The following is a 23,895-nucleotide window of genomic DNA, read 5'->3' as shown; positions in this document are numbered from 1 at the left end:
ATTTGCAAAGCAGCTACATGGAGCTCAATACACTTTTTCACTCAGCACTGCTACATTGATACTCATTCCAAAGCAGATACACAGGTGGGACAAGTGATTCTAAAACGTCTATTTGCCGCTGGACCTTCTCCCAACCCACCACCTTCTCCTAACACTGCTCACTAATCTATGCACAGCATGTGATCTAAGCAGATTCCACAAGCCTCAGAAGGGATACTTTACTCGCCGTAATCGTATTTCCGATGCTTGTATCTGCTTAGATTAACATGCGACCCACCCTTCCTCCCCTCAGAGAGAAGGCGCATGGATGCTTATGAGCTTGTCTGATACATATCTGCTTGGATACAACTGTACTCGCGCTACACCTCATGATACCTCATGTTAGAAAAATAACAATCTGAGGGACCTCAACGCGTGAGGGATCATGGGTACAGTGGACGTCACACTAGGGATAGTATTACTGGCACGCCCTGTTGACGTCCCTTTTCAAGTTTCGAAAACAACAACTGTAATACTCTGCAGCTTCCACTAAATGTCGGCCTATGCACAGCCATTGAATCTAAGCAGAAATAAGATGTGTGTGTGTGTGTGTGTTTGCCTAAAACAGTGGCTCGTTCTTTCTTTCTTGCCTTAGGCCATATGTATGTCATTATCACCTAAAGCAAATTTCTTCATACACCCTTAAAATAAGACCTTGATTGAGCCATCGGTTGATGGCATGATGAGGTAAGGTGTGTCAGGATTGTTCCATTTGTGTGCCTCTCCACTCGGCTCGAAGCTCTGGTCTCCATTGCCTGCTTGAAGAGAGACATCAGTGTTAAGAAGCCTCCATGTCTGTATGAACATTAATACTTCTAGGAGTTAAGTATTAACTATTAAGGTTAAGATGTTGCATTGCTTGGGATGAAACATGAATGCTGTCGCTTGAGTGCCAAAGCAGATGAATTGAGGAAGATTATTTTTTTGGGATAATGTCTTAGAGGTATTACCTTAAATTGCAAATATATTCAAGCATATTTTCCCCACGTTCCTCTTTTACTGGGGGGTGATTGAGCGTTTGTGTCCCCCCCCCTCCAATTCCAGTGCATTAATTAATTTAATTCTGCTTCTGTTTCAGATGGCTTTGTACTTCTGCACTGGAGCTCTACATAATGAGACCCTCTTCCGGCATTATGCCCTGAATGTGCCCTTGTACACGCATTTTACCTCTCCAATCAGACGCTTTGCTGATGTTATTGTCCATCGCCTCCTTGCAGCATCAATCGGTAGGTTCTTGAGGGCACAGGGGGAATTCGGCATTTAACTTCTCAAAACTTTAGGAATTGGTTTGTTTTCAAATGTGCTCAGATAAGTCTACCCAGGTATTGTGAGAGACAAAAGTGAATTGTAGCTAGTGTATTTGGTATCTGCAAACCAGCTACTGTCTGATGTTCTGTGCATTGCTCTGACTAGTATCCACCCGCTTCGATATATACATTCCGTGGTTTTCTTTGTCATTAACGCATATCTCAGATTTTTCTCTGTGAATATAAAACCCATTATCAACCATGGCAATGTTTGGATACTGAAATACATTAATATACCACAAAAAGATGTCTCCCATGAGTGGACATTCAATAGCAGACATGCTTGCTTACCCACAAAAAGGTGGTTCCCATTACTGAGCTTACAATAGCACACATGATTGCTTACCCAAAGGAAGATAGTTCCAATAGCTAAGCTTACAATAGCAGACTTGCTTACTTACCCACTGTGAGAAATGGATGGAATTCTCCCATCCACTCCCTCTCGGATCTTCCATTAAGTTGCCCAGGGAAGGGCCATTGCTTTTGGATGCCGACCTTGAAGATGGACAAGCATGGGAGGATCACCTGAGTGGAGGGTTACGAGGGATTGGGAAGAGGATACCCAAGGGTGAGACATAGTAATCCCCCAGTCCCAAAAATACCCCAACCGACTCTCCCTCACCCTTTGTGGGGTATCACCAGTATTTGTGCATTTCCCCCTCCCCATTGCCAACAAATACTGAGATGAGGAAGAGGCGACTAAGATCAGTAAAGATCACTAATAGGAATAACATACTTTAGAGAAAACCACTTGTCCACTAATAGTCCGGCCGAGTCAGGCATTTGTAAGTAACCATTCACACTTGTCTCTACTTGACTGTGTGTTCAACTATAAAAGGCGTCACTTCTCATATGTGAATGAGCGAGCTGGAGAGGCATTTTGGACCACAGAAGCCACAAAGCTTTGAGCTGTAGGAAAGAGGATGCAGAAGAAAGCGGTGTGCTGCGACGTTGGCCCAGTGTGTGAGGAGGGCTGCAGTGTGGTTGGAGAGCTGTATCTCCTGAGAACCAGAGCGAGGCAGCTGAGACCCTGCTGGCAGAGTCCATGCAAGTGCTTGTTCCTTTGAGCCATGTGCCGGCCCAACAGTGTCTGAGGGGCAGGTGGGGAGACCCTGACCTCGACCCAAAAGCATCCTGGAGAGACTAATCGCCAGCGCTATGCTACCTAATGAGTTTTGCATATGAGAGAGAGAAAAACTCGCAAGGGTGCGGGTGGCTGGTGAAGGAAAGGGAGGAAAAAGCAAGGTTTGTAAAACGTCACAAAGCGCAAAGCAAGATGGACAGTTTAGGAAACAAAGTAGAAAAAGAGAAAGCAAGTGAAATAAATTAACAGAAAAAAAACAGTGCGTGCCAGTGGCTCAGAAATAAGTCGGAAAGCAAAGCAGATAGATTTGAAAGAAAGGGCAAGCGGCCCGGATGCACATTTAAAGCGGACAGAAGTAAAGCAAGAGGAAAGTGTGAGGGTGCATAATAAAGTCAAGAGCGGGCAAGCGGCCCAAAAGTAAAGTAAGGAAAAGGTGCAATTATTCATGGAAAAGGAAAGTGACAGTTAAAAGGTGCAAGGACACACGGCAAAGGCAAGAAATTGCGAGTGTGCACGGCAGAAGACAGAAGTGAGTGAAACAGAAGGGTGCAAGAAGCGCAATAAAGCAGGAAGGTGCAAGAGGCACAGAAGTAGTATAGAGTGGAGAAGAACAGTGGAAGTGTGCACAACAAAGTGAAAAAATAAGACAGTGCAAGTGTGCTCGACAAGCACCTGAAGATAAACAGTTCAAAGGAAGGCGCAGCTAAGAAAGAAAGAGAAGGGTAAGAGATCAGAGTGGTCACGCTTAGGAAAAGCAAAGAGCTTGGCATTTTCAAAAACCTCCGATTCTACCCGATGAGAGGATGGTATGTAAGAAAAGCTGTAAATAAGGAAAAGGCATATCCTGTCCAGCTGAATTTGTGTTTCGAACTAGAGGGGGCATGAGCTTGTGAAAGGGCACCCTGAGAAACCTAAAAGGAACTGTGAAATATTTTGTTTTTGTGTTGAAAGCTGGAGGAGGCCTGGGCTTGCAAACCCTAAGAGGCACAACCAAGTGGGAGATTTATTAGTTTTCTGTACAGTGTTGAGAGGACAGAAGCGTGAGGAAGGGAACCTCGAGAAGCTTCAAAAATGAACTGTGCTATATTTATTTTGTGGTGTTTGAAACGTTTATAAGTTGAAGCTTGGGGAAGGGAACCTCAAGGAACTCAAAGACACTAAAGATATTTGAATTCACTGCAAGGACCCTGTGGCGAATGTCCTGCAAGCAGCCCTCTTTGATTGAACTCATTTTTGTGAGCTTAAAACCACGCCTGGAACGAAGGCCACCGGAAACGAACTCTGGTTTCCCATTTTTCTGTTGAACCGCTATTTTTTCATTTTTGACAAAAGACGCCCTAACACATTTTTGTATGGAGTAAGGGCAAGCATAGGTTTAGAAACAGACAGACTTTGCTGGACTTATCTTGGGCTTTCAGGCATTGACAGCCTTTATAAACATCATTTAAGGGAACCATCCCTTTAGAGTTGGGGCCAGTTGGGTATTACACCAACTCCGAACCTTTAAGAAATAAAGGTTCTGAAAACGTATGCATGCGTCTGTGTCCCTCTTGATACAATGCCTGTCTCACACCACATAAAGATGTTTTGAAGAGATTGGTTCCTCCGACGTATTCCACATCCATGACAGGTAATCACCACAGCTGTGCTGCTTGGGAACATTTTCTGCGTCCTGCGTCGACGACGTCGATATGCTGACCTCGAGGGCCTCCGTCGAGCCGACATCACCGGATGTTATAAGTAGGACGCACGACGCCCGTAGCCTCCGTTCCATTTTTTTCTGCGAACGTGTTCGCTTCGGAGATCTTGGCACGCCTCAGTTCTTCTGATTCTATCGGTTCTTCAAACTTGGTGTTTTGTGGAGATATCATGTCTTCGTCATCTTCTACACCACGGTCGGGATTCAAGAAGTGTCGGGACTGTGGTTCCAAGGTGTCACTAACGGACCCGCACGACGTCTGCCTCTGGTGCCTCGGTGAGGACCATGCCACGGATGTCTGTGACGATTTCCAGTCGTTAACGTCAAAGGCCTTCCGGGAGCGGAAGAAGAAGCTTTCTGTAAGTAGGGTTTCCAAGCCCTGAATGTCGAAATCCGCGGGGCTTTCGACCGACGATTCGAGAGGCGACTCTCCGAGTCGTCGGTGTAAGTCCAGGGGGTGTTGGTCCTGGAGTGGTTCCCGCCATTCCTCCGCCTCATCGAGGCACTCGCGGAAGCGCCGTCACCGGTCGCCTTCCCAGTCCTCGTCCGAGGACTCTGCCCGTCGGTGGGTTGCTTGTCCCAACAAGCATTCTTCTCCTGCGGAATGGGATGCATTTCGTACGGAGATGATGGCGATTTTCCAATCGACGGGCTCTGTTCCGTGCGCGCCTTCGAAGGAAGCCGGCAAGGAACGTGCTAGGGCCACCGCTCGCACGCCTTCGGGCTCGGGCGGTTGGCGCGATCATCGGGAGCCGTCGAGGTCCCGATCGGATAAGGTGGATCGCTCTAGCCATGCCCGCTCCAGATTCCGGTCCTCTACGCCCTTGAGACCGGCAGAACCTGTGAGGTCTTCTAAGAAGCTGTCGACGCCATCAGCACCATGTCCTTCGAGGGACACTCTCGAGGCTCTCCCTCCGAGGAAGTCATCGGCACCGAGGCAGTCGAAGGACACGCTCGGGGCACCGCCCTTGAGGCCTGTGTCGAAGCCATCGGCGCCGCGCTCGACGTTGAATCCGTCGACCATCCTCGACGCCTTTTGTAGAGGCTTTACCGGAGGTACCCCGTGCTTCGGTGGAAACTCTGAGGAAGGCCCTGAAAAAGTCAGTGGGCCTGTATTTGAGCCGTTTTCTGTGCCCTTTTCCAGGGATTTGTTCCAGCCTCTGGATTATATTTCTGAGATGGAGGAAGGGTCTGAGGAAGGTTTGGTTACTGATGAGGTTCCTGACAACCTATTGTCTGGTCATAGCCAGATGGAAGACCTGCGTCAGTCTTTGCACGCCGCCAGTGGTCTGGACACCTCTCCGGAGGTTGAGTTCGGCAGGCCTGAGCCTAGCGCACATGCCGAGTCTTCGTACCGGCAGCTCATGTCGAGGGTGACAGAGTACTTGGGGTGGTCTGCGCCACCAGTGGGTTTTCCGCAGGATGACCTAACAGATATCTTGGACCAAGGTCCACCCACTGACCCGGTACTGCCATTCCATATGGCCTTGCAAAGAAGGGTGGCGGCGGCTAGGACTGCTCCGGAGAGTCTCCCGGCAGTGGGTAAGTTGTTGCCGAAAAAGTATCACCCAGCCAGTGGCGACCCCGGCTACTTGTCCATGCACCCTACTCCGGAGAGTTTGGTGGTGCAGGTGGCTACAGCCCCAGCAAAACAGGCATTGTACCCTACCATCCCTCCTGATAGGGACGACAAACGTTTTGACGGTTGGGCAAAGAAAGTCTTTTCTTCAGGGGGTATGGCTTTGAAAGCAGCCAACTCTGTGTGTGCCTTAGCACATTTCACTCACACTCTGTGGAATTGTCTTTAGTTAGCGGCTGAACATAGTCCCGAAGTTGAGGAACGGGATGGCTTTCTTGCCCTTGTATAGGATGGCAAGGATGCCATGTGTGAATCCGTTCAATGAGGTCTGGACGTGGCAGACTGTCTCAGCCGGTCCATGGTGGCGAGCACCGTGATGCGCAGATTTGCGTGGTAGCGGAAGTCGGGGTTTGCTCCTGATGTTCAAGCCTCTCAACATGCCCTTTGATGGTGAACATCTTTTTGGCAGCAAGGCTGACGAGAGCCTTGAGAGGTTGCAGACCTCAAAGGCTGCAGCAAAGTCGTTGAGCGCTGCAGTCCGCCAACCTCTGCCTTTTCGTCCTAGGGGACAGCAATGGAGGGGAGGTTCCTTTTGATACTACTCTACCTTTGGTAGATCGAGGGGAGCTGCAAGTCAAAGGGGCCAACGTAGGAGTACCAGAGGTGGAAAACAGGGTACTCTAGGTGCCAAGGCCGCTCGAGCAGTTGCCTCTTTGCCCTCAGGCACTGCCGCAGCTGCTTCAGCTCAGTCATGAGGCCATGTCCCATGGTTCGCCGGTTGGGTGAAGGCTGGCGCAGCATCTTGTAGAATGGCGTGCCATTACTTCAGATGTGTGGGTTCTGGAGATCACAGCCCACGGCTACTGTCTTCCTTTCCGGCAGAGGCCTCACGACAATACACCAGGTAATCTCTCTTTGAAGAGTCCAGATCCGCTCCTTGCACAGGAAATCAAATCCCTGCTGGAGAAAGGCACCATAGAACTGGTGCCTGTAGCGGAGAGGAACAAGGGATGGTATCCCCCATATTTTTGGATCCCGAAAAAAGACATGGGATTGAGACCCATCATGGACTTGCGTGGTTTGAACAAGCTCCTCAGGAAGGACAAGTTCAAGATGGTTACTCTTTCTGAAGTCCTCCAGGCCCTTCAACTTCAGGACTGGTTGGTGTCTCTCGACCTCAAGGACGCTTACTTTCATGTGCCGATTCATCCCAAGCACAAGTAGTACCTGAGGTTCACGGTTGGCGACTCACACTTTCAGTTTCGGGTCCTGCCGTTCGGATTGACCTCCGCCCCGAGGGTCTTCACCAAGCTCATGGTGGTGGTGGCAGCGTATCTCAGGAAAGGGGGGATTCACGTCTACCCCTACCTGGACGATTGGTTGATCAGGGCGCGCTCTCTCGAACAAGTCCTGGATCATCTTTCGGTCACCTGCCACTCCCTTCACAGGCTGGGCTTCTCCCTCAACTTAAAGAAGTCCCACTTGACACCTACCCAGCGGCTCCAGTAAATCGGAGCAGTGCTCAACACATCCCTGGGGCTGTGTTTCCCTCCCCAGGTGAGGGCTCATCACATTCTGCAGATGGTGAACAAGTTTCGACATGCCCAGAGCCTCCCGGCGTTCGAGTTCTTGAGGTTGCTCGGCCTCATTGCATCCTGCATTCATCTGGTGCTAGAGGCCAGGCTGTGGATGAGATCTCTGCTGTGAGCTCTCAAGATGCAGTGGTTGCAGTCCTCCGGCAGGATGTCGGATCCCTTTCAGGTGCCTCCCTCGGTTGCCCAGGATCTTCTGTGGTGGGCCGTCGGAGGCAATCTGATGAAGGGGGCCCATTTTGGCTACCCAGGCCGGAGGTGACGATCGTGACGGACGCATCCCTCACGGGATGGGGAGCTCATGCCAACGAGTTGACAGCGGTCGTTGGTCTCCGTCGGAGTCCAGACTCCATATCAATCTGTTGGAGCTGAGGTCCATCAGGCTAGCTCTGAAGGCTTTTCCGCTGTCTTTGCGGGGGAAGAATGTCCTGATTCCGACGGACAATACAGTGGCCCTGCACTACCTCAACAAAAAGGGGGGGGCAGGGTCTCTCCCTCTGTGCAGAGAGGCGATGCAGCTCTGGTTCTGGGCCATCCAGCAGGAAATTTTCGTCTCCGGCCAGTTCATCTGGCAGGAGATGAAAACGAGGCGGGGGATGCTCTGAGCAGGCAGAGCACGGTCTCTCACGAGTGGCTGCTGGCTCAGGAGATTCTCCTGGAGATCTTTGTCCTTTCGGGGACCCCACAAGTGAATCTCTTCGCCACCAGAGTCAACCGGAAGTGCGAAAGGTTCTGCTCTTGGGAATGTCCTCCAAGAGGAGCCTTAGGGAAAGTGTTTGTAGTGGAGTGGTCCTTCCCACTACTGTACGTGTTTCCTCCAGTCCCCATTATTCCGCAAGTGCTGCGGATGTTACGGAAGTGAGGTTCCCGAATGAACCTCATTGCTCCGGCATGGGCCTGGAGAATGTGGTACCCGGACCCTCTCAACATGAGCATCCGCCCTCCACGGGGGGGGGGGGTCAGGTTCTTCATCCAGAGGTCAAGTCTCTCAACCTTCATGCTTGGCTTCTGAAAGGTTGAGGTATAAGGATTGGGACCTCCCTGAAGACGTGATGGAGGTGTTGCTTTCTGCCAGAAGGCCTGCAACAAAGTCCCTGTACTGTTGCCGTTGGAGAAAGTTCTGCGACTGGTGTGGGGTTCAGAATGTGGATCCTTTTTCATGTGCCATTCCTGTGGTTCTGTCTTTTTTGCTTTCATTGGCCCACAAGGGCCTGCAAGTGGGTACCATTAATGGTTACCTGGTGGCGCTGTCCATATTTAAGCGCTCGTCTGAGGAGTGTTCTTATTTTAAGATTCCTTTAATTTCTGAGTTTCTGAAAAGGCTCACTAATGTGTTCCCACCGTCACCTTTCCAGGTGCCCGGTTGGGATTTGAACCTGGTTCTAAAATTCCTAATGGGTGCTCCATTTGAGCCTTTATATTCTTGTCCTTTGTGACTGTTGACCTTTAAAACTGTATTTTTAGTTGCAGTTACTTCCGCTCGCAGAGTGAGTGAGTTGCAAGCACTATCTGCTAAGCCACACTTCAGTGTTTCATAAGGACAGGGTTGTCCTTAGGGTTCGTCCATCGTTTCTTCTGAAAGTGGTGTCGGAATTTCATTTAAGCCAGAAGGTCATTCTTCCGGCGTTCTATCCTCCTCCGCATCCTGGTAAGGAAGAGGAGAGGCTCCATAGGTTGGATCCTAGGAGAGCTTTAAGTTTCTGCATCTCAAGCATGTCCCGGGTCAGAGTGGACGATCAGCTCTTTGTAGGATACGCTGGAAGGCGTTTGGGACAAGCTGTTACTAAGCAGTCTGTCTAAATGGATTATCTTGACATTTTCTGAATGTTACCGCCTGGCGGGTAAGGACCCTCCGGTAGGCTTAAGGGCCCATTCTACCAGGGGTATGGCTGCCTCTACTGCTCTGCAGAGGGGTCTTCCCATTTGTAACATTTGTGAAGCAGCCACATGGGCCTCTGTCCATACTTTTGTTAGTCACTACTCCCTGGATTCTATCCATGGGCAGGATTTGGCCTTTGGCAAGGTGGTCATCTATTCTGCACTTTAATTGGGCACTCTATCTATATATTCTAAATTCTTTTCCCACCTCCTTACGTTGGTACTGCTTTGGGAGTCTGTCATAGATGTGGAATACGTCGGAGGAACCAATCCCTTCGAAGAACAAGTTACTTTCTTACCTGGTAACGTTCTTTCAATGGGATGTTCTGATGACGTATTCCACATCGTACCATCCCAGCCTGCCTCGCTACAGAATTTCTTATGCGATTGCAGCTTCCGTTTCCGCAAGGATTTCTTTGGTCATACTGGCAGAAGATTGGTGCCACACGTTCTGGGAAAAAACTACAACTGAGGCTACGGGCGTCGTGCGTCCTACTTATAACATCCGGTGACGTCATCTCGACGGAGGCCCTCGAGGACAGCGTATCGACGTCATCGACGCAGGACGCAGACGCCGAAAATGTTCTGAAGCAGCACAGCTGTGGTGATTACCTGTCATAGATGTGGAATACGTCGTCGGAACATCCCATCGAAAGAACGTTACCAGGTAAGAAAGTAACTTGTTCTTCCAATGTCTGAGCTTATGATAGCAGACATGATTGCTTACCCACACAAGCATGGTTCCCGCTACTGAGCTTACAATAACGGGCATGCTTGCATACTCATATGAAGTTGGCTCTCATGACTGAGCTTGCAATAGCAGACCTGCTCGCTTACCCCCACAGATATGGGTCCTCCACATGCTTAACAGAAAGAATCTGTGAACTATGAGAACTGTGGCCATCATCGTAATATTTAAGGTTCACCTTTTAATGTTCATATTCGAGGTATCAGACAGGTTTGTCCGACTCAGTTCTCGAGGGCTAGGATCCTGATGGGTTTTCAGGATATCCCTCATTAATATTCATGAGGAAACATATGTATACATTTGGAATCATTACATGCAAATTAATTTCATGAATATTAATGAGGGGTATCCTGAATACCGAACATGGATCTGGCCCTTGAGGCGTGGGGTTAGACAACCCTGGGTTAGTGGATACAAAGTTCGTGAATTAACAGCTGTGAACATGGTTTTCTGTTGAAAACACTACCAAGAGACCCACACCAAAGTACAACCACCACACATCACACAATCCCTCTACTTAATACCTCATTCAAATGCTCCCTCGTAAACCGACAATGCCCAAAAACAGATCGGCCGCCTTGATTATCATAATTTTCTCAGTCTTACTCAGCATCTGGAAGGAGCAATTAATAACCTCAATCATAAACAGCCAAAACGTCTCCTTCGTCATCACCAAAAAATCCCCCACTACCAGTGGCTGCACAACATTCTCCTCAGAAACATCCGAAGGGGGCAAGAGCGCACTCTCAGCTGGACAATACTTCACAACATGAACCACACCAGCATCCGCCTCAGGCAAATTGTGAGACACTCTTCCAGGCTGCACCTGGGCCTCATGCACATACACAGGGCACTTATACATAACATTGATCCCCACCACTGTTCCTAAAAACAGGCTCTGCCTCTCATAAACGCACCCTGACATTGTGGCCACCTCCGCACAACATTGTACACCTCTGTAGACACTGGCCACATGACCAAACCACTGACACCGAAAAGGCTGCAAAGGAAGGGGTACATACACAGTATTGTGCTTCAGATCAGCCACAAAAATGTCCAAGTCGGTACTCCATAGATCAGCCCCTTGCCTCTAACCACATGTGCCAGTGGCACAGAACACATCGCAGGAATCCCCATCACCTTGCGCAAGTACAATACCTTCTCCTGTTGTTGAAACGTTTTACAGCAAACCAAAAGCTTACCCCTCCCCCACCATACGGATAAACCGAGGTGAACGAGCCCACCCCTGTACAGATTCCACAATCTCAATAGGGCACGTCATCCTGAAATCTGCTGCTTCTCCCTCCCGACCCAAACGGCGCCATTGTGCCTAGCCTCCCCACCCAGCGTGTCTCCAGTGCCAAAGCTGCTTCCTCTAACGTGCCATTAGTGTCTCTTACACAGTTCCTCCCCAAAAGAACTCGAACCACTGTCTAATTTCATAGTGACTCCTCTCCACCTCAATCTGCCTCATCCCAGTAACCTTGTTAGGGCCGGCTGGCATCGCATTTGGGCTCCTGCACTCTACCTCCTTGGGAACTAACGCAATCGTCCAGCTAGGATCTCCATTTCCGCTCAGAAGAAAAAGTCTGCCCAAACAGAACCCAAGAAGAGCAGACGGTAATGAGGTTGCAAAAAACACGCCCCCGAGACGGATTGGGAGGCAAACTTATGAGCAACCAATCATAGGAGAGTGCTAGAAATAAACGAAGGAGATGTCCTGAATTTCTTGTTCTCATTTAGCTTCCAGAGGCAGAGGAAGATGACAGATCTGAGAAGGAGTATTTCTGGGGCTGTAAGGGAGGGGACTACCTGGGAAATCTACACGGGCCCCAGAGAGAAGGGGTAGAAAGTGAAATGGACTGAAATAGTGGTGAAGAGAAAAGGTGGGGGAAGAAAGAAACCCAAATAAAAGTAATACTGAACCTATAGCACCTGACTGGCACCTTCTTACCAGTGCGATCCCTCACACTACCCATAATAGGTTATCGGCTGTAGAGCTCTCTAATTGGGCTTAACAAATTTCCAAAAGGCTTTGTTACAATGCAGATGGTACCAAGACGGACATCGCTGAGATCTGCGATTATTAAGTCTTTTTTAGAAGGGTGGACTGATCACCTGTTTTTGATACAGGTTGGCAGTTGGCACCATGGTTCTGTTTTTCCTTTGGACAGTTACTCACGTTTTCCTCCTTTGTGTTGGGAGGGGCGTGGAGAAGACCCCCCTAGCGTCCGAATTACACATTGGCGATGAATATGGCGATGCATGTTGGTACAAATAAATAAGTGACACAACACTTATGTCTTGTGTAATGGTTTCATGACACAGCTGTTTCGAGAAGTGGAACTTATTTAACGGCAAAGCAACTAATCTGCATCTTCATAGGGAATTTTTAAATGCTCACCTCACCCATATCTGTGTCGGTTGCCATTGCCCTGTTGTTCATTGTCCCAAAATAGTGAGCATTTTGGACCCATTCGTAAATGGCCAACCACTGAATGGGGATCAAGACAAGGATATGGTTTTTGGAAGGGTTACATTTGAGGGCTTCAATTTTGGAATGGAAAAATTCCAAGTCTGTAAACTTGGGTTTTGAATGCAGATTTAGCTGCCACAGCACAAGTCCCACTGCTTTCTTTACAATCTAAAGAACTCTATCCCCTGAACTGGAAATTACGATCTTCCATGGACCTGCACAAGCCATTAAGAGCGGCCAAACTGCAGCCTCTTTTGGAAGCTGGATGCTTTGCTGTTTATTGTACTTCTGCTAGAGTTCAGTCTTAGATGAATGTCCTAATGTGTATTTGATAATGTCGTTGTGTGTTTAAGGCTGCGGCAGCCCGCTGAGTCTTCCCATGGAGGGTGTCCAGAAGCAGGCAGAGCACTGCAATGACCGCAAGACTGCTTCCAAGAGAGTGCAGGAGCTGAGCGCCGACCTCTTCTTCGCAGTGTTTGTCAAGGTAAGATTGCAGGGATGGACACGCCATACTTGATGCACTGGGTTCCCTGGGAGCATTGGTGGGGACAATCCCTATTGATGAGGGGCTTCCCAGGACTGTCCTTGGTCTTGGACCTGGGGAGGGGGGGCTGGGAGGCATCTTCTGCCTTGGACAGTTTCTTCCGTTGGTATAGGAGAATGACTCCTTAAGTATGTGCCCCTTTGAGACCAATCTTAGTTCTGTTTTCCTTTGAAGGCAAGCACTGTAACTTTAATAGGCAGTGGGTTGACTGTGCAAATGGTCAGAAGCTATTTATGTTGTGGGTTGTTCTTTTAATGCACTAAAGCTGGGAGTTGGCACTATTGTTCCTGGCAGAATGCAGGCATTTTTTGGGAGCCTTTGAGTTGCCATAAAGTCTACATCTCTCGATCTTTAAACGTGATGCCAGATACAGGATTTGATGAGTTCTAGGAAATAACAGGTTTGTCCAAAAATCTGTGCAATGATATTTGTATTATTATTATGGAATTTGAGCGCATACCTAGCGTCGAGAAGCAACAGAGCGCTTTACAGAGGTATTCAACAATACAGATACATAACGGAGCACTTTACAGAGGTATTCAACAATACAGATACATAACGGAGCACTTTACAGAGGAATACAACAGTACAGATGCATAATAGTGCTTTTCAGAGGCAACAACAGAGCAGCTATACTGCAGGGGGTGGGATAAAGATGGGCACAGAGAAGGGGTACAGCTGTACCGGGTGGCTGGGAGATGAGAGGCAGACGGCATCCAGCCAGTTGGGTAGCGCAAGGGGCAACGTGATGGCCTAGGTGTTGAGGAGGAGAGGCTCCTTGAAGGTGTGTCTTGAGTTCTTTTCTGAATTGTAGGAGCGTGGGGCGAGTCTGATGCTTACAGCGAGGAGGTTCCATAGTCTTGGGGTGTAGGCAGAGAAGGCTCGTTTTCTGGTCCTTTCCTTCTTGCAGCGGCGGATTGTAAGTCTGCACGTGTCCTGGCTTCTAGTGGTGAGCTGTCCACCGGAGATGCTGAGAAGATTACATTGGTTTTACCATTATGGGACAGCAGCAAGCGGTCTGTTGCTGGATCCAAAGGTGGCTTCAATTGGAAAGGCTCAGCTTTTGAGGTAGGTATTGAGGCAGGTGCATTAACACTTATGTAGTCTAATCTGAGCTCGAGTACTACAAGACTTCGACATAGGGGGTGAGAGCAAAGCATTTCAAGGAAAATCTAGTATGGAGTGAAGCAGGGCACAGAGGGTAGACCCCACAAAATGAGACATTACACTGCGGGGAACTGCATAGATGGAGTAGCTCACCTGAGCGGTTGAGGGGGGAGGGCAAGCCAGTGACAAGAGCTGGAAGACTCAGAGTGCGATTATCAAAACTTGGGAACACGTGCATTAGTAAGGCCCCTTTCAATACTCTCCCATCCTACTTAGCGTGTATGTTCAGCCTCTGGCTAAATTGATTCAGTTTTGCAGCTTCTGGTTTTACACCTAAGCCGCTGATACTCAAATTGTGGTTCGTCTTGATCTTGGCGACCCGGAAGCCGCATGTAGATTCCGATCCCGCCTTGAGTCAGTTGGCAATTGGATACGTCTTAATTGACTCAAACCGAATAAGGATAAGACTGAGGTTTTGGTAGTTGGTCCCCCGGCTGGCCCCCTGCCTTTTGGCCCTCTTCTTTGGGGTATTTCTCCCTACCTGTGACTACAGTCAAAGACCTTGCCATTAAGATCACTGTGTCACTACATAGAGAAGCCCTGGTCAGTTCAGTCTTGCGAATAAGCCATTTAAGATTAAAAGTCCTGCAGAAAGTTCTTCCATTTCTGTCGGATCACTTTCGAGCTCCGTTGGTGGCATCCGCAGCGTTTGGGCACCTGGACTACTGCAATGCCCTCTACCTTGTGCAGCTCTTTTATCTGCCACACCATCTCCAGGTGCTTCAGAATTCTGTGGCAAGAGTTTACTGCGGCGTATCATACCGTGCCCATATCTCTTCCGTTTTGCGAATCTTGCATTGGCTTCCTGTCGTGGACAGCGTTACATTTAAGGCTTATGCGTCATTCATCAGGCCTTCTATGGCAGAGGGGCGGAATTTTTACTGGGCAAAAAGTTTGCCGCCACGTCCCTTGCAGGATGCTCTGTTTCGCCAGGACCTTGTCTATGCCGGTTGCACAGTTTTGTCGCTCCAGAACTGATGGCCGTGCTTTTTCAGCGGCTGCCACCTCACTCTGGCACAAGATACTGCTTTCTATTTGCGCTATTGATAATCACTTTATGTTTTGCTGGCAGGTAAAAAGTTTCTGTTTTCATTTGTTTTTCTCCGTCTTTTTCTGTGATGCTTTTTCGCTAGTGCCATGATGCCCGCGCTCTATAAATGCATTAACATAACATACTGGTCTCAATGTAAACGGTGGAAGTGTCAGGGTTTGCGTGTCATATTTGTAATTTTCTATGTGATGCAATGTGTAGTCTCTTGACACAAGCACTGTACGCTATGGAACTTCTAATAAGAGAGGCTTGCTGTTGCACAAAGGCAGAGAACATCAGCAAAGTGAAAGTCCGATTTGGGCTGGGTTTAGTGAGCCCTGTCAGACCAGGAAAGGTCACAACAAAAAGATGTTTCTGTGGAATTGTATCTTGTGGAAGAAGTGCATCAGTTTGAAACACAAGATGTGGTCAGACCAAGAGCTTTAACCTGCACTAATATTTCAGACCTAGTGTTTTATGTCACTTGCTCGCAGTGCTGCTGTTGGACTGTAGCCCTTCTAGGTTACTGTCCGCAGTTTCAGTGGAGTGGATTCTCAGTAGAAAGGTCTATCAAAGGTACCATTGTAGAAAGTTACAGGGCCCTGCGTCCCAGATACAGTAGACCAGCGAGGAGTGCAATGCATCGATGCTGTAGAGTGACCCCGACGCACTCTCCATTCTCGCAACCCATTAAAGGATTTTCGGCAGATGCTGATAAATCCTCACATAAACTTGATATGGATCATCATTTCTTTCTGTATGGATTTCTTTGTCTTTTCTGTTATATCCTGTTATTAATACCCCACAATTTCCTGTATAGTACCATCTCATTAAGTTTGTAAAGCGGTTCCTTTCACTGCAGCTATTAGTACCGTGATAGGACGAGGGTCCACTGACCCAGCTATCAGTGGACTGATTGTCTGGGCACACTGGCGGATCAGTGATTACTGTGCCATGACTTTCCCAAGACCTCTCTTTCTAGGCACCTGCCTTAGGAAGATGCACAAATATCTGGAGTTCCGGGATGATTAGGTAGCTTGATAAACTGGCATTGCACTCCTCTTGAACCCCGTGACATAAGTTGTTTTGCCATAAATTGTGACTATATCGTTACGCTTATGTAGGACTAACAGCCATGTGGTCAACCAATGTGTGAGCGAATGGAGTTTAAAGATGTTGAGCTACTCACTTTACACTCTTAGCTACCACTTAGGCTTGGTTCAGAGCACCCCTGGCATTGCCTGCAAAGAGCATTTCTGCTTCACATAAAGCACTGGATGTGCCATGGTGAGGACTTTGAGATGACAAATGGGACCTTTTTGGCAACTGAAGGAGCCTGTGAGATAGGAACTCATCTGGAGGTCTTGGTATCTGTGAAGGTTTCTCCGAGGCATCGACCAAGAGCACATCACGTTCACCATACATGTCACTTGTGATGGCACGGCTCGTGGTGGCACTGTGTGTTTTTTGATAGGCAAGGGTGAATGTGACTGAGTAGCCCAAGGGGTAATTAGAAGAGCTTATTGTGGCCTTTGCAGGCACGCCTCCAGGGATAGGGAGGGGTCAGAAATGACTCTAAAGAGCTTTGCTTTCTTCTGAGAGGCAAACGACGTTCTAGCAGGGGGACCTGTAAGGTCAATTTATCAGGGTGTTTCGGAAGGCTGCTGCAAGGTGCTTATGTTGAGGGTGGAGGGGAGACGCACATGGTGGCCTATGTCCTCATCAATACAAAGGTACTGGCCTTGATTTTCCGAAGTGCGTGTGTGCCTAGGAATGAATAATCCACTCTGCCACACACACCTCAGTCTAGCGGGAAGGGTGGCACGGTCTGGTCAAGCCCCATCTCCTTTCCTGCATCTGCACCATTCCTCCGTTGGGAGAAGGTTCTTTGCAAAACTGCCCACAAGTACTTTCTTGATCTGATGAGGCTGCTAGGCTCACGCCCATTTGGCCACCCTCTTTCAGCAGAAAGAGGAAGGAATCTTAATTCTTAATTCGGTCTGTTAATTGTTGTCGTGCACCACAGAGTTTCACCAGCACGGGCATCGAAAGACAGTTTTCTCTCACAGGATAACGCGCAATAAAAAGCACGGACAAGACGGATTCTGTCTGCACCCTGAACTGTTGCATGGGTTGACTATCCAGCTTCGTAACGGCACGACAACAATTAACAGACCGTTAAGACCCACGCAGATTTCACGCACACTTTTGAAGAAGCGCCTAGCAGGATTTAATCTGAATATAAGATCAGAACACGATTTAGAGTGCAATCTGCAATCATCATAAAGGAAGCAAATTTCCTGGTTTTAACCACGACGCTCCAGTCTAACCATATTAAGATCAAAAAGTTTCCAACTATATTCTGACACCTTGGGGATTTACCTTGAATTTTTTGTCAATCCATTAAAACAACGTACCGTCCTGAAGAGGGCTATAAAGCAAACAGCGGAACACCAGGGAAGGTGTTGATGACATCTGTTCAGCCAAAACACATGTAGACATCCCACAGACACCACAGCAACGTTGTCTTTTTCTTCTAAATGAACTTTGAGCTTTTGCTGTACATTGACAGTATTCGCCTGCCACAATAGCATGTGGTAACCTTTTTGATGTCATGGTGATAAATGATGAATGTCACTTACTAACACCATCCACATTTTTGGGCACAAGAATGCAAGGACTGTTTTTTCTTTAAATTGAAGTTTTTAATTATCTCTGAATGTTTGTGATGTTGCGGGAAAGCATACATCATATCATTTTCTAATGAATTGTTCGTTGATTAAAATGTGTTTTTTATAATGATCACTTGTTTGGCACAACTATTTGGATAGATGAACTAGATAATCTATTCCTTTGTTTTTTCTTACTGACCTCCCTTTAAGGTAGACTAGGAAAGGGTTAATTAAGCAGTTTGTTCTTTTCAAACCCTACATTGTTGGTCCCTATACTGCTTTATCCCCCTAAAACAAAAAATTGTGGGCCTTACCCATTCTTCTCCCATCATGCATGGTCTTGCATTCTGCGACCAGATTAGATTCTATGGAGACAAGAATACCAGCGTGAGACTAGAAGGGTAAAGTGCTTGCCCAGAATGTGCCATCTTCCCTGTCGGGTATATGAGCGCATACCTTCGGCCAGCTGAAGTATCTGTAGCTACTTATCTCCCTTTCACCTTGGGGTGTTGAAGCCACTGCTGACTGCACACCCACCTAAGCAGCCAGGACCTGGAGGAGGCTGATCATGGCCATTTAGGGCGGTCACTTTTCCTGGGGTTCAGCGCATTGCATGCAGCTGAAGGTGATCTTTGGGAAGTCAGTGCAGCACACGTCTAGGGGTACTAGCATTGGGACGGTCTCCTTTTATTCCTTTCTATGTGAGCCTCAGCCATCCACGTAGCCTTGGCAAGCACAGGCAAACCTCAGCTCCATGACACAAGGGGTTTATTTGGGTGCAGCAGGTCAGATGTTCCACTTTGCGGACTATATAGAGGTCAGACAGAACATGTCCTGGAACGCACAAGCTGCATCCAAGATGAAGGTTACAGCTTGGGGTCGTGTTTGCCCCCCTTGCAAGCACTAAAACCTCTCTTCCCCAGTGACCTTGAGCTGCGATTGGGTTGCAAATGTCTGCAGTGAGTGAACCGCCTCATTAAGATGAGTATTAAGTCCCTCACTGTTCCTTTGCGTTAGTTACTGATGTACTGACCCCCGGCTGCAGTGCTCCTCGCTGTACCAGTTGCCAGGACTTTGGGCTCTCGGCCCACATTATCTGTCTGAATAAGTACATAGGTTTCTTGCAATTTGAGTATGGCTGCACACGTTTACTCTATCCGGTTTCCTAAGTAGGAATCCTACTTTGGATTCTGTCCATTTTATACAGATATTTTTCTGGCAGCTGCTCCTGCCTTTTTCATCCATGACAATTTCCCAGCAATAGGAAAACCAGCTAATTAAAGGAGAGTTCCGGGACTTTTTTTTTATTGTCCCTACGGTTCGGCCATGTGTTTTTAAGCATAAATCGGTAGATCGTAGAAAACTTTCCTATGGACAATACCCGACTTTTCGTCCATTAACGCACTCGAAATCAGCCGCCATTTTCTGATAATCCTATCATTTCCCCCCATCGACCTGGCTTACCTGCTTTTGCGGCACTAAATCAAATCCCCCGCCCCTGAAACAGACTTTATCAAAACATTCATATTCCCCGCCTCTATCCATGACGTGACTGTGCTGCGTAGGCAAACGCGCCCATGCGTCTTCTACGCGACTCCACACAGAACCCGGAAATCAACACAGATCAGCTCACAACACAGCGCGCCACAATTCGCAATATGAAACTGTACTTTTAAATCAAACCGCAAGATTGTAAATTTGGTAAAGTACATTTATTTGACATCAAATGTTTAGAGAATATTCAGCGATTTTCATTTTTATTTGCTCACGTTCAAAAAAGTTCATTTTGAGGCACGCGATGTTCCTTTGCTGTACACAGGGTCTTAGATCATCTCACAATACAGCGCCACAATTCGTAATATGAAACTGTGGTTTAAAAGCAAACTGCAAGATTGTACATTTGGCAAAGTACATTTATTGGACATCAAATTTTTAGAGAATATTCAGCGATTTGCATTTTTATTTGCTCTCGATCCAAAATAGTTCGTCTTGAGGCAAGCGATGTTCGTGTGCAGTACACAGGGTGTTGGTTTACGATAAAATAAGCTCTTCGGTCGCACTGATAATCGCATGGCTGTTCCAAGAACGAGGCACTAGGCCACCACAGCGGTCTGTATGTTGCATCTAGCAGTTAGTACCGCGTAAGGGCATACTTGTACTTGGCGATCGTCCCACAAAATGGTCAGGGTGCTAACGTTGTTCACGCGGAGAAGCAACTGGCGGTTGAAAAACCCATCCGCCGGTGTCTGGTACTCGTGACACAGACAATAATGGATGAAGTACCTGTTTGAAAAACATAAAAAATGAAATTAGTCTCACCATCAGATCTTTATTAAAATTATTCATTTTATATATTCGGTCGGGAAATTATTTCATAGCTAGGACAGTGCAACTGGGTTTTAAACGTCAAGGGGGGGCTGTTGGATACTGAGACAGTCCCCCAGTGCAGGGGTTGACAGGGAGTGCAGGTGGAGAGTGGAAGGGCCCAGGACCGAGATCGCAGACAGTGGACCAGTTGTAGCAGGGGAGAGGGAGAGAGAAAGCAGAAGCAAAGAGGAAGGTTTTGAGGTGCTTCCGTAAAAGGAGACGGTTCTCCCCAAGATAGTGCGCGGTACAAAACAATATGCCACATAGAACGAACAAGTACAACTTAACCCGTCTTTAAAGCTACTGTATAGTAATTAAATTGCGGTATAAACTCATCTAAAGAGTTACTTATATTATATTTGCATTTTCCATTGTGTCTGTGCGTAGGGCAGCTCCAAAATACCACTCCTTCTATGCCGACGTTATTTCTTCTAATGAACGAACATGAAATGGCTTTCGTTTCTGAAATTATATTCATTATCGTTTCTTACGTGGTCCCGGCCTGTCAAGGTCAAATAACAATAGAACCTTATACTGAGTCGTGGGCCATTCTGGCACCCGAGAAAAAATCAAAGCAGCTGACCTTCACTTTGAACGAGCACACATTCCTAGTTAGCTACATTTAGTGTAAGGCCATCTCACAGGACTTGAAATTTACACTCCATCTTTGCATTTTGTCTGCGTGCTTTGCAGCCCCACAGAACCATAAATACGGAGACATTCTATATTTTTTGAAAAATGATTTATATTACTGTTTGGTTTAATTTAATGCGCAAATGAACAAGGTTGTATAGATACACATATTCAATGGGCCTGCGACATGAGGAGACTCGAGAGAACAGACAATCAAATTACAATCATTTAAACCGTGATGTGTATTTCTCAATGAGTTCTTCTTTAGGTGGACATGGAACAGAGGCAATGTTGGGTGGCAATGCAGTTGTCCCCTGCACAGGTTCGTTCACAACTCCATTTATGTGCCTATCTAGGACGTCAACAATAAGTTTCTCAATAAACTCATTATGCATATCCTCAAACACTGGTTTGATCACCCATTGTTTACTTCTTTTAGTGAAGGCCTTATTGTAGCGAAGCGTCCTTAAAGTTCCGGTCGTCCTACTTTGTTGACGGCCAACATTATGGTCATGTGCCAAGACCGCTAAAAGAGTCCGATTTATCATGCCCTCCATGCCAAAATGCAATCGTTTTGGCCTGTACTTTAGGCACATATTGTGGAACACCTCCAAATCTCCTGTGTGGCAGAATTCCGTGAGTCCCCTCAAAGCTTTTGTTATAGTTTTATCAAATACAATCTTTTCAATGGCTTTGTGAGTGGGTGATGAAGGAATCAACCACTTCTTCTTCCGTGCCTCCTCTGTGGACAAATGGCCATGTTCACAATTGTGGAAATGTTGGTTCGTGTTCCATCGGTGAACGTTTGTACAGTGTGGCATTACTGACCGCCATTTTTCCAGTAGAATTTCCAACAACCCTCCACATGTTTTTGAGCTCCACCAAAGATGGTTGCTGATTGACTTGGACCACTGGGAAATACCTTGCAATTCTTTTTTTTTACCTGCAGCCGACAATTTTTTATTGATTGTTTTTGCAAGATGCCAAACGTCAAATTGGTGATTTATATTTTTGTACTGTTCTCTCATTGTCTTGGCAATTGAAACGTGTCTGTCTGTGGCTATCAGGTCGATCACCATTCCCCGCGATTGTAGTTCTTGCAATGATGCTACAAAGCCAACTTTCTCCATGGCCACTGAGGATGTACTTTGTGACACCTGCACGACCACCGAACTCACAATTTTCTTACTTTCCATGTCCTGAAAGTGGTAGGTGCAGTACTTGGCTGAAAATCCTGGGCTGTCGCACTGTCCATCACCGGCTAGCCTGAACCGTTTGCCCGCGAATGTACTATCAATAGACATTTTTTCCATTCTCCAAGCTTCGCTAATGGCTGGAAATAGATAATCGGTTTGGTATTTGTAGAACTGAGTTTTCGCAATGAAATGGATTCCCACAAACTGAAAGAAAGACTCTAATTTTTTAAAACTTGAACCACTAAAAAGTGCAGCCGCTGCACAAAGTAGATTGCCTGCTGGCAGTTGTCCCAGCATAGGTTGTGCAGACCATGAGAAAGGATGATATTTTGTACAGGTGGCATGTATTTTAAGGTTAGTGCCTCGAATTGCACGAGTCACATTAATGAATGGCTCCCCACATACTTCCCCACCAACCGAATGCCCACATTTCATCCGAATAATAATATCAATCAAACAACTATCGAATACAATGAATTTAGCCTCTTTCCTTATACTGTCACTCTGCATCCCAGCTGGTTCGGCCTGTAACGTTGAGGACATGTCACTCACATGAAAGGTAGAATCTCTGATATCGTCTTCCGCTATGTTCAGTGATATTGATGGTGTTTCATTGTCGTCCACTTCATTCTCTTCCATTGCAACATCTGTTCCTTCTCCGGAGATGGGTGAATAAAACAATTTCTTCAACTTTCTCGCGGTCTTAGTTTTTGCGGGTGTGGATTCTGTGAATTGATCTCTGACTGCATCCGAACTACCAGGAGGACATTCACTATCAATGGCTGGTGGTGGTATAGCTCTGTTGTCAATCACTTCATATTCTTCCCATTGGCACGATGCATCTCCAGTCTCAAGTCCCTGCCAAAAGGTTTGACAAGCAACATCTCTCGTTCGCTTCACTGTCTGTGTAGATCTAGTTCGTACACCCACTCGCAACTAGAGGACAGATTGGAAAAGGGATGTTCAGTTTAAACACAACTTACAGTATTGAACTATTAACAGTGAAAAACAACATAATATAGTGACCAGGACACTAACCTTCTTTTGCTTTCTTTTCTTTGAAACTTTGTTGCCTCGAACTTCAACATCAGGACGCTGTTGCTCCGACTCGTGTGTCATGTCTCCACTTCCTCTTGCGCTGCAACGACTATGTTTTCCTGATAAGCACATCCATCACGCACTGACGCTCCATCGACTCCCTGAAACATAGAACTTTCATTAGTATGTATAATAATATCGAAAACACAAAATGTACTTGGGGACCAATACCCACGTACATCTCAATAGCAAAACACGAATGAACGCTTTGTGTAGAACATTCAAACGACAATTATTCACGCATTGTTGATCTAGTTAGATGGAACTGTCAAGATCCATACCTCGGGCTCCTCATAGACTTCCATTGATGATATTATTGAAGATGATGCTTCAGTGACTCCCTGAAACACAGTAATTGCATTAGTATGGTTTTATATTTTGATAAAAAGAACAGAAACTTTGTGCAGGCGTGAACGGCTCATCTAAATAGACATGCACAAATGATCAGTTGTATAAATAAATAATGGATATGTCAATATGATTCGATTTGCTCGATCGTTGGAAGTGTCACCACCCAGAGATCTGCATCAACTACTAGGGGTGATGTTCTTGTAGAAGAAGCTCCGTCATCTCCCTGAAACATAGTACTTGCGTTAATAAAGAAAGAAGTATAGCGGATGTAATCACGTCATATGATTTCGCTTGATTGAACTGTCAGTATCCATACCTCGAAATGCATAAGAACATCAAGGGACGATGTAACTGCGGTGCACACTTCTGCAAGCTGTTGCGCCGACCTGTAACTGCACGCTCCCCCTTCTTCTTGGACTAATGCTCCATCCCTGA

At 47.0% G+C, this 23,895-nt stretch overlaps 1 protein-coding gene across 2 annotated transcripts in view; it reads left to right on the top strand.

Annotated features, from left to right (window-relative positions):
• Window positions 1-23,895, top strand: part of DIS3L2 (DIS3 like 3'-5' exoribonuclease 2) — a 2,640,663-nt gene that overhangs the window by 2,588,550 nt on the left and 28,218 nt on the right. For both annotated transcript variants that reach the window (XM_069617547.1, XM_069617548.1), the window contains 2 exons: window positions 1,118-1,265; window positions 12,756-12,886. In XM_069617547.1, coding sequence (XP_069473648.1) covers window positions 1,118-1,265; window positions 12,756-12,886 — 279 coding nt within the window. The remainder of the gene's footprint in view (window positions 1-1,117; window positions 1,266-12,755; window positions 12,887-23,895) is intronic.

The sequence above is a fragment of the Ambystoma mexicanum genome, chromosome 10 (assembly GCF_040938575.1).
Source record: "Ambystoma mexicanum isolate Mex_15411 chromosome 10, UKY_AmexF1_1, whole genome shotgun sequence".
NCBI classification, from domain to species: domain Eukaryota; kingdom Metazoa; phylum Chordata; class Amphibia; order Caudata; family Ambystomatidae; genus Ambystoma; species Ambystoma mexicanum.
Note: the sequence above shows the minus strand (reverse complement) of the source record. Positions and strands in the feature narration are given on the sequence as shown.